Genomic DNA, 10,194 nt, shown 5'->3' with positions numbered 1-10,194 from the left:
TACCTGAGGAAGATGCCCAGGCTGAAGAACCTGGAGGGGGACATTTTCAAGATGACCCCCAACCTACGGCAGCTGGATTGTCAAGACTCCCCAGCCCTCATCTCTGTCCATACACACGTCTTTGAAGACACTCCTCATCTACAAGTCCTTCTCTTCCAGAAGTAAGTGTTTCTGAGACAGGACTGAATTTTGCCCATTGCACTGTGTTGGATATGTGTAACTATTTTACAAAACAAACAAGATCTTAATGTTTTTCTCCCGCTGTTCCTTCACATCCCCTCCGGGTTTTGTTCTTCCTCATTCTTTGGATGATATCTTGGGCAAGTCACAGACAGTCCATCTGGCCTGATAACCATGCGACTCAGTCCTGTCCAGAGTAATATTAAAATTCAAACTCTTCTGCACTTAAAGTTTTTCCTGTGCACAAGCCCAGGCTGTAAAAACTGCAGTGGGGAAGAGCAGACAAGGGGATCAAGTTCTTCTCTCTTTCTGGATCCACCTCTTTCCTCACATGCTATGCAAGTCCTGTCCCTTCTAGGGTTTGAGGAGGTCTAGGGAAGAAAGGTAAATGGGCAGTAAAGGTTCCACTTGCAGTTGGGATCTGGGGTTGGTGTTCTCCGGCCTGGTGAATGTTCAAAGTGTCTCCATACCCACCCTCCTTCCCAAGAGTAACCACTGTCCTGACTTTTAACAGGAAGGATAGTGTCTCTCTGGAGATGATTCCTGGCCACCTCCTTTCCTTGGGACCCACACCTGGGCCCTAGGAAGCAGGCACCTTGGCCCTCTCATCACTCCCACAAGCCGTTACTTCTTTCTTTTCTCTGCCAGGTCCAATCAACCTCTTGTCTTTATATTTCTCACACATGAGTCAGACAAAGTCCTTTTCCAAGAGGTAGTCTTGAAGCCTGCTTACTCAGTTGCCTTACGTTCCAGGAAAGGAAGCTTCATTTGACTCAAGGGAAACATCCTCTCCCTGCACCCATTGTGGTTGGGGGTTCCTCCAAAGCAGTCTTGATGACCTAGGCTCTTCCACCTTCTGACTCCTCATAAGGATCAGATGTGGGTGATGGGTCAGTGTAACCCATTGCTCAGTCTCTTTGCTTGTCCTGCACAGGTGTTCTAGTGCCTCACTTTAGGATATTTGGGTCCTTTGCACGCCAGGCATGGTTCTCAGCCTTTTGTAGTCCCTGTTGAACCTAAGACTGAAACAGTCTCATTTTAAACATCCCGTTACTTAACAGTTATTTCTGTGACCCTGGCCATGGCCATGTGTAAAATATTAGGAACGGCATCAGCTTCCAGTCTCACTTCTGCTGTGAGATTTTGTGCTGACCAACTCACTAGAAGCCTCATATCTTTCATCAACAAAAGAGTGATAATAATACCCACCCCCACCTGCCTCTCAGGGTCCAATGAGGTAATGTAATGAAAACATTAAAAAGTTTTGCAAATATTGTTGGATGAGAGTAATGTTATTATTAGAAAACCCCCGGGAAATCTAGGAGCAGGTCTTGTGATCTCTGTTTTATACAGTGAAACTATGTGCAGCTATGAAAGATGGAATTATTTTTCCAAAAGGATTAACAGTTGTTCAAAAGCAGACAGAACCATTTACTCATCCTTTCCTTCCTTCAACAAATAGCTATTGATCGTACAATGTATATCCCAAGAACTGTGTGAACTGCCAGGAATACAAACATAGTGAAGTTTCTTTATCTGTAAAACAGACATGTAACAATGGAACTTCACGTTAGGGCTTGTCATGAGGGAAAAGGAGAAGAGGACATGGAGAGTGCTTTGCTCAATGCCTGGCATTAGTGAAGATGATGGGGGTGGTGGTGATGGTGATGGTACTGATAACATGGTAAAGATGATGGGGGTGAAGATGATGAAGCCGGTAGTGATCATGGTTGTGATGATGACTGTGATGATGGTGATGATGTTGGTAACGATTGTAAATTGGCGACAGTGATGGTGGTGATTTTGTTGGTGTTTGTGGTTATGATGCTCATGGTGATGATAGTGGTAGCCATATTAGTGATGATAATGATGAGGACGGTGATGATGATTTTGGTGGTGGTGATGATGCTAGTGATGACAACATGCTCCCTGCTTTCAGGGCGCTCACAGTTCAGCACAGGCAGCAGACATCTGCCAGTTATCACATTACATTATGATCGGTAACGGAGGCACACACCACGTGCTGTAAGGCAAGTGGGGGTAATGATCAGCTCCACCTAACTGGATCAGGGAGGCTTCTCCAAGAAGAGGATGGTTGAGCCATACCGTCACAGGTGATCTATACAGTAAAAGCTGTGAAAGCCAGAATCTGTGTAAGGCAGAAACCTGTCAGAGAAGGAAAACTCAAATATTTTCCCCTAATTGAGAGTGATACAAAGTGGTAAGATGGCACCCTGTCAAAGGTGGAAAACTCGCGAGACCAGGAAAAACAAGGCCATCCCATCGAGGTCCGGCTCTCACAGGTTTCATTGTATATTCTAAGCTCACCAGATGTGTGCCAGAGGAGAAAGGCAATCCAGACCCAGAGAAAAGTGGCCTAACCAGATTGATTTTTTTGTGTGTGTATTTCAGCTGCAACTTGAGTTCCTTCCCTCCTTGGATGCTGGATTCCTCCCAGGTCCTGTCTGTTAACCTCTTTGGCAACCCCCTCACTTGTAGCTGTGAGTTGTCCTGGCTCCTCTTGGATGCAAAGAGAATCGTCCTAAAGAGGTAACACATTGACACAGCAGGCAACTAAGGAGCTGAGTCAGCCCTCAGAAGCCGAAGTGCTCTTGCTCATGTCTTACTCATGTAACCTTGCTGGGCTGGTTGGACAGTGCTGGCTGGGGCTGCCCTCCCCCATGTAGTTAGACTCAGGGACCCAGGTGATGGAGGCTCTGCCTCTGTTCCAGCCAGCCAGAAGGGGCCAAGAGCATGGAAGAACACATCAGGGAGGGTTTTTGTTTGTTTTTACTGTTGGAACAAAAAGGCATTTATTTTTCAGTGGAAATCCATATCACTATTATAAATGGGGGGCCCTGGTGGCACAGTGGTTAAGAGCTCGGCTGCTGACCGAAAGGTCAGCAGTTCAAATCCACCAGCCTCTCTTTGGAAACCATACGGGGCAATTCTACTCTGTCCTATAGGGTCTCTATGAGTCAGAATCAACTAGATAGCAATGGGTTGGTTGGTTGGTTATTATAAATGGGGTTGCTGGGGTTGTGCAAATGCTTAAGTGCTCAGATACTAGCTGAAAGATTGGCAGTTGGAACCTACCCAGAAGTGCCTCGGAAGATAGGCCTGGTGATCTGCCTCTGAAAAGTCACAGCCTTGAAAACCCTATGGAGCAGTTCCACTCTGCACACACGGGGTCGTCACGAGTCGGAAAAGATGTGACAGCAACTAAACAAACAACTGTAACTGAAAAACCAGTGTCACGTGCCATAAATAGGAACAGACAAAGAACACCTGGGAGGTTTTTAACAGGCTAGGTCTGGAAACCTGTTGCCCTCGAGTCGATTCCGACTCATAGTGACCCTATAGGACAGTGGGAGAGCTGCTCCCTAGGGTTTCCACGGAGCAGCTGGTGGATCTGAACTGCTGACCTTTTGATCAGCAGCCGAGCTCTTAACCACCGTGCCACCAGGGCTCCAGGTCTGGAAGTGGGGTACATTATTTCCACTTGTATTCCATTGGCCAGAAGTCAGTCAACAGGCCACACCTAACTGCAGGGGAAGCTGGGAACTGTAGTTGCAGTTTCTCGATGCTGTAACAAACTACCACAAAGCGGGTGGTTTTAAAGAACAGAAAATTTTCTCATAGGGCACTGGCAGAGCTATACGTTCTTGATTTCTCTCTCTCTGTTGCTCTCTTCTTTACTTCTCCTTCCTGGTTTCTTTCAACTTCTGTAGCCCCAGGCATTTGTTAGCATTCCTTGGCTTGTAGACAGATCCTCACTGTCTTCCCTCTGTGTGGGGGACTTTTTCCTTCTGTCTACTCTCCCCTTTTACAAGAAACCACTTAGAAGGGATTAGGACTCAGGCTCACCCTACTCCAATATGACTTAATTGATGTCTTCAAAGAAAGACCCTATTTCCCCAAACAAGGTCACATTCACAGGTACAGGGGTGAGGGCTTCAACATATCTTTTTGAGGGACACAATTCAATCCATAACAGTAGTGCAGCCATGTGCCTAGTAGGTAAAGGAAATAGGTTGGGTGAGCACTCTGCCAAAGCAGGTGCTATCATTGCCTGAGTTTTACTGTGGAGGGGACCAGGGCCCCAAAAGGTGAGGTATTTACTACTGATGCAGGAGGCAGGATCTGTCTTCTTCCAAAAGCTGCACTCCAAATCACTAGGCCCTACTGAATTCCCAAGGCTGAGCCTGGCGTCTTGCTCCTGGGTCATTCAGTCCAAGGCCAGTGGGCTTATAGAGCTCTCAAGGAACAGGAGAAAGAACTCCTGCGAAGAACTCCCATTGGCTATTGGCTGGAAGAGCAGTTTTTGCAACGGGGAGCCACACCCAGGGTAGCCACCAGCAAAGGATGGGAGCTGGGATCCCTTCCTCCTGCCCTCCCAGGCCTCTGCACTCTCCAACCAGCTCCACTAGCTAACTCTTCTCCTTGTAGCTCATCCTACCCCACCTCGCAGGAGTCTTTTCTTGCTTCCCACCCAAGCCCAGCTGTCAAGTGGGGCTCAGTCTCCCCTGCTCCTCCCTACCCCCTTCACGTTGCCTCCAAAGACAAGGCCCTCTGCAGTCATGAGTGTCACAGTGGTATTAATGAAGAGGCTGAGAAAGCCCGGCTTCACATCTAAGTTCTACTACTTATTACTGTTGACACTGGCTGAGTTACTTAACCTCTCTGTAAAATGGGAATCATAGTACCTACCTCATAGGGGTAGTGCAGATTAAATTAGTTGATATATGTTAAGTGCTAAGAACAGTCCGTAACACATGGCAAGCCCTCTGTAAATGTTATGTGTATGACTATGATGGCTAGTAGTCACTGCCAGGAAAGAGACAGATGACATCAAAATGGTAAACGGCACTTAGAGAATCTGGACCCCTTGCCACACTGCTTAGGCTTAGGCTCTGACATTTGGTCATGAGATCTTGAGCAGTTAGCTCCTCTTCCTGAGCTTAGGTTTCCTTCTCTGCCCAGTGGGCGTGATGACGGGATGATGAGAGTGAGGGTCACTGAGGTGATGCCTTTAGAGTGCGCAGCATGTGGTACCTGGCAGGAGCATGTTGACGAGGCTTGGAAAGAAGGAACTTCTGGGTTGAGGACTCAAAGCCCCGCACAGAAGCAGCCCACAATCCAAACTCCTTCTGACTGGTTTGCCTCTCTTCTAGGGCAGCAGACACCGTGTGCACACCCGCTGCAGGCTCCAGTGATGTCTTCTCAGCCCCTCTTTCTCTCTCCCAGCTGCCTGGTGTGTGCCAGTCGGACCAAAACGTCACCCTTGTTGCTTCAATCCCACCCTCCTCTGACCACCCCACCCATGCCCCATCAACCCAGGGCATGATGCTGGCCTCTCCCAGGGGTCCCTCCACCCCACCCAGCACAAACCCCCGCTCTCAGCCTGGGGGAGGCCAACAGAGTGTCACCAAGCCCCCCTCCCTTCCTGTGAATTCCCGGACACCAACTGTAGGGCCCCACAGCAGTGCCCGGGAGGGTGCTGCCCACTCCACCACCATCTCTACAGCGGGTTACCACAACTCCAGCGTCCCACCCAGGGCTGTGAGCACAGACAGGGCAGAGCACACAGGAGGACATGCTGTGGGGCTTGTTAGTGGGCCTCACATCTCAGCCGTCCCCACCTCATTCACCAGCACACAACGTGGTCCCTTCCCTTCTTCAGGAAACCCAGTGAGCCCGCCTCAGCCCAACCAGGGGACTCCCGAGGCCCCCCACCCGGGCCCCTCTGAGGGTGGGATCCCCATCATCTTGTTGGACGACTACAGCGAGGAGGAGGAGGGGGAGGCGCAGAAGGTTGCGGGGGCGTCTTACCCGGATGTCGCTTGTGATTATCACCCCTGCAAGCACCTCCAGACCCCGTGCGTGGAGCTGCAGAGACGCTCGCAGTGCCGATGCCCCGGCCTCAGCGGGGAAGACACCGTCCCAGACCCGCCCAAGCTCCAGGCGGTGTCCGAGGTGACGGACACGTCCGCGGTCGTCCACTGGTGTGCCCCCAACTCGGTGGTGCACGAGTACCAGATCCGCTACCACCCCGAGGGCCAGGTGGAGGCCCCGGCGGCGGTGAGGCAGGTCCACGCCACCGCGCGGCAGCACCCTCTGTTGGGGCTGGAGCCGGCCACCACGTACCGCGTGTGCGTCCTGGCGGCCAACCGGGCGGGCCTGAGCCGGCCGGGCGCCTCGGCGTGGAGGCGCCCGTGCGCCGCCTTCACCACCAGGCCCAGCTCTTCGCTGGTACTGGCGGCGCTGGGCGCCTGCAGCGGCCTGCTGCTCCTCAGCACCCTGGTGCTGGCCGCCTGTCTCTACCGGCGGGCCCGGGCGCCCCACCTGGAGCGCCACCACACGCACCTCGTGGCCTACAAAAACCCGGCCTTTGACTACCCGCTGAAGCTGCAGAACAACTAGCCCCGGACCCAGAGGCTGGCTGTTAGTGGCTGAAGGCGGATTTAGACTCCTGTCTCGAACGAGACTCGACTCCATGGATTCTTAAACTGAAGGAACTGGCTGCCTGTGTGCAGACAGGAATATATGGAGGGTCAAAACATCCCCGTCGGCTCTGAAGGCCTCTAAGTCCCGGGAAACCAGCACCCTTCAGACACACAGAACTGGCCACGCCGAGTTTCAGAGTCCCAGGAACAACTATGGCCTCCCGTTCTTCAACTTGACTCTTTTCCCCGAAACGTGGTCAATGCCAGACCACTCCCACTGCCTCCCAGACGTTTCCTGTGTTTCATTTGGGGTTTTCGGCACTAAGTGCCCCTCAGTATCCCCCAGAAAGAATTGTGCATGGAAGTAGGATGGGATAAAACAGAGAAATCGCATGATCCAGCCTCTTCTGCTATATAGGAAATGACATCCTCAGATCTTTTTAGGGAAGTTCCCTCAAAGTCAAGGGCAGCTCTGGCTAAGGCACAAAGAACGTGTTACCCAAGAAATCCACTCAGGTGGATTCCTGAAATTGGGAAGGAGGGGGAAGAGCTTGTAGTTAAGATTCCCTGAGCTCTTCTGAGTTTATTCACTGCATCTCAGGATATGACAGAAAAGTACTCCTAGCTTCAGAGTTAAAACCGCAGCCTTCTGGGTACTTCATTTATGAAACAGGAAAAGGCTGTCCTTTTTGAAGTCAGTGTTGGCTGCACTTCGGCTAAGACTAACTGAACAAAGAACTATGGACTCTTTTCGTAGGAAGCATAATAAGCCCACTTTGCAGAATCTTTTTCTTTTTTTTTTTTTAAAGAGGGACGAAATGGGCAAAATAGAACTTCAAAGGCTCCAGCTAGAGGCAAAAGTACTCCTCTGCTCCCAATTGCATCAAACAGTGATTTGTGTCTGAGTGTCAGATGTCTTACTATACTTTTACTTTTTCACTTTCATACAAACTTAAGCGATTCTATGACATTGGGAGCGCCATGTTACTAGATTTTAATTTTCTGTTAGCATTTATTTCTACTGTAAAAAAAAAACCTTGATTCCTATTTATCTTTTGTGTACATGTTAAACTGCACCAAAATGATGCTGCAGAAACTGCACATCCAGATCACCCTAGTAACTGAATTGTCTAGGTGAAAGAGATTCCTGAAATTCTAAGGTGGATCCCTAGTTTCATCATGTTTGAAACCAAGGGAATTGGAGTAAGTGATTTAAAAGATCTTTACCAACTCCTGATTAAAAATCACAAAGCCAAAGCCAAAAATGTGATTGTTGTTAGGTGCCTTCAAGTCAGTTCCCACTCATAGCGACCCTATGTACAACAGAACGAAACACTGCCCAGTCCTGCACTATCCTCAACATTGTTATGCTTGAGCCCATTGTTGCAGCCACCGTGTCAATCCATCTCAGTGAGGGTCTTCCTCTTTTTCGCTGACCCTCTACTTTACCAAGCATGATGTCCTTCTCCAGGGACTGGTCCCTCCTGATGACATGTCCAAAGTATGTGAGACAGTCTCGCCATCCTTGCTTCTAAGGAGCATTCTGGGTGTACTTCTTCATTTAAAAATGTGACTAATTAGTGTAAAGTCTTCAGACATGTAATTAAATTTTTTTTTCAGCCTATTGCTATCAAGACTTATTGAGTCTATTATGTGGAGGCATCAAAATCAATTTCCATCACCTTTTTTGAGTGTATATGTGTAAATATGCATTTAAATACACCTAATTTAATACAATTCCAATAGTTTTGTCAACTGGCAGAATTTGCATGTTTTATAACCATTAAGGATCCAAACACCTGAGGAGGAAACTTAGATGATCTTTCTAAGGGGTAAGGTGGAAAAAGTATATAAGGCTAAGTCAAAAAGTATTGCTACTAGTGTTCCAGTCATGCCTGCACGGGTTCATTCCAGACAAAATGTGTTTAAACACGTCTCTGTGATCAGTGATAGCTGCAGACAAGTTTTCCCAGTAATACACTTGTCTTAGTCTTGTCAGGGTGCCTTCAAAAAAACCAAAAAAGGATACTTTTTGTGCCGTGGGTAAAAACGATTTTGAGGTCAGGGCTAATACCAAATTTTTAACAAAACTCAAGTGGACATCTTCTCAAATCACTGAAGCTTTGCAACAAGTTTATGGAAATCCTGCCCCACATAAAACAAGTTTTAGATGTATCAAGCATTTTAAGGAAGGTTGGGAAGACCTCAAAGATGAGCCAAGAGAAGGAAGACTGCTTAGGTTACAGCGACTGTTTTTTGGGATTCCAAAGGGGTAATCCTGAAAGATTTTCTCAAAGGACACAGGATGATCACAGGGGCCTATCATGAAGAAGTTTTAAGAAAACTGAAAACTGTATTGGTGAGAAAAAGGCCAGGAAAGTTATGTCGAACCATTTTTTTCTCCATCATGACAATGCACCTGCTCATTATTCGAGGGTAGCAAGGGCTGTCCTATGAGAATTTTGTTGGGAAACCTTACCCCATCCACCCTACAGCCTTGATCTTGTCCCTTCAGACTTTTTATTCCCAAAACTCAAAGAACATTTAAAAGGAACACAATCTGAGTCCTCTGAGGATGTCAAAACTGCTGTTTTTTGACATGGTGTAAACTGAAGAGTACAGAATTCTTTAGGGGAAGGGTTAGAGAGATGGAAAGAAACACCATCTTCAGAAGTGTATAGACCTAGATGGAGGATATGTCAAGAAACCATAGCTTCACATTTTGATATTTTTGTTTAATAAAGCGTTCTATGATTTTGTAGCAATACTTTTTAAGTTACCCTCATATTAGCTGGAGTCAGATTAAGACCTTAATACTAAAGAGATTATTGGTCTAACCCCTAAACCACTCCAAATAGCATCAACCTGTTAAAAATCATTGCCAGCGAATTGATTCTGACTCATAGTGACCCTACAGGACAGAGAACTGCCCCATAGGGTTCTCAAGGCTATAACCTTTACAGAAGCAAACTGCACATCTCTCTCCCAAGGAGTGGCCAACCTTTCCATTAGCAGCCCAGCGCTTAACCACTGCACCACCAGGGCTCCTTACATAGCACCAATGCTAAACCATATATGTATGTAATGAAGCCCAAAGTTCTAATTTTTCCCACAACTATTTTATTGTTTTTTAAAGTTCTTCCATTTTTAAACACAATTTTTGTGTGCTCAGACTCTATGTGCCTGTTGGGTGGGCCACAGCAGGACTTCTACCTCCTGCCTCACCACCTCCCAGGCTATGAGACCTTACAGGTACCAGAGTGGGCAGAATGGCTGGCAACACACCACCTTTCTCTTCTTTCTCACTCCCCAGATTCAGTGGCAGAGTCGCTGGCTGCAGGCTTCCGTGAGGTTCCCAGCCACGGGCAGCTCCACTGCTAGTCTGGGAACAAGGGAGGCAGGAGCTGCAGGCAATGGAGGGGCACGCTGATACAAGGATGCCAGCACCAAGAGGCCTGAGCTTTGCTTATAACTTCCCATTTAAATTTGACACAGCTCATCTTTTGTGCTAGTCCTTCTCTCTTCAAAAATGATTTCTTAAAAAAATCTTCTCTCTCTCACAGGTAGA

The 10,194-nt window shown here is 48.0% G+C and overlaps 1 protein-coding gene across 1 annotated transcript in view; it reads left to right on the top strand.

Annotated features, from left to right (window-relative positions):
• LRRN4 (leucine rich repeat neuronal 4) overlaps window positions 1-6,603 on the top strand; it is an 8,814-nt gene extending 2,211 nt beyond the window's left edge. The window contains exons 2-4 of the mRNA XM_023737564.1: window positions 1-161; window positions 2,593-2,730; window positions 5,355-6,603. Coding sequence (XP_023593332.1) covers window positions 1-161; window positions 2,593-2,730; window positions 5,355-6,603 — 1,548 coding nt within the window. The remainder of the gene's footprint in view (window positions 162-2,592; window positions 2,731-5,354) is intronic.
• The last annotated feature ends 3,591 nt before the right edge of the window (window positions 6,604-10,194 follow it).

Source organism: Trichechus manatus, unplaced genomic scaffold (assembly GCF_000243295.1).
Source record: "Trichechus manatus latirostris isolate Lorelei unplaced genomic scaffold, TriManLat1.0 scaffold00104, whole genome shotgun sequence".
Taxonomy (NCBI): Eukaryota; Metazoa; Chordata; class Mammalia; order Sirenia; family Trichechidae; genus Trichechus; species Trichechus manatus.
The sequence above is the reverse complement of the archived record's forward strand: the minus strand, read 5'-3'. Positions and strand labels throughout refer to the sequence as shown.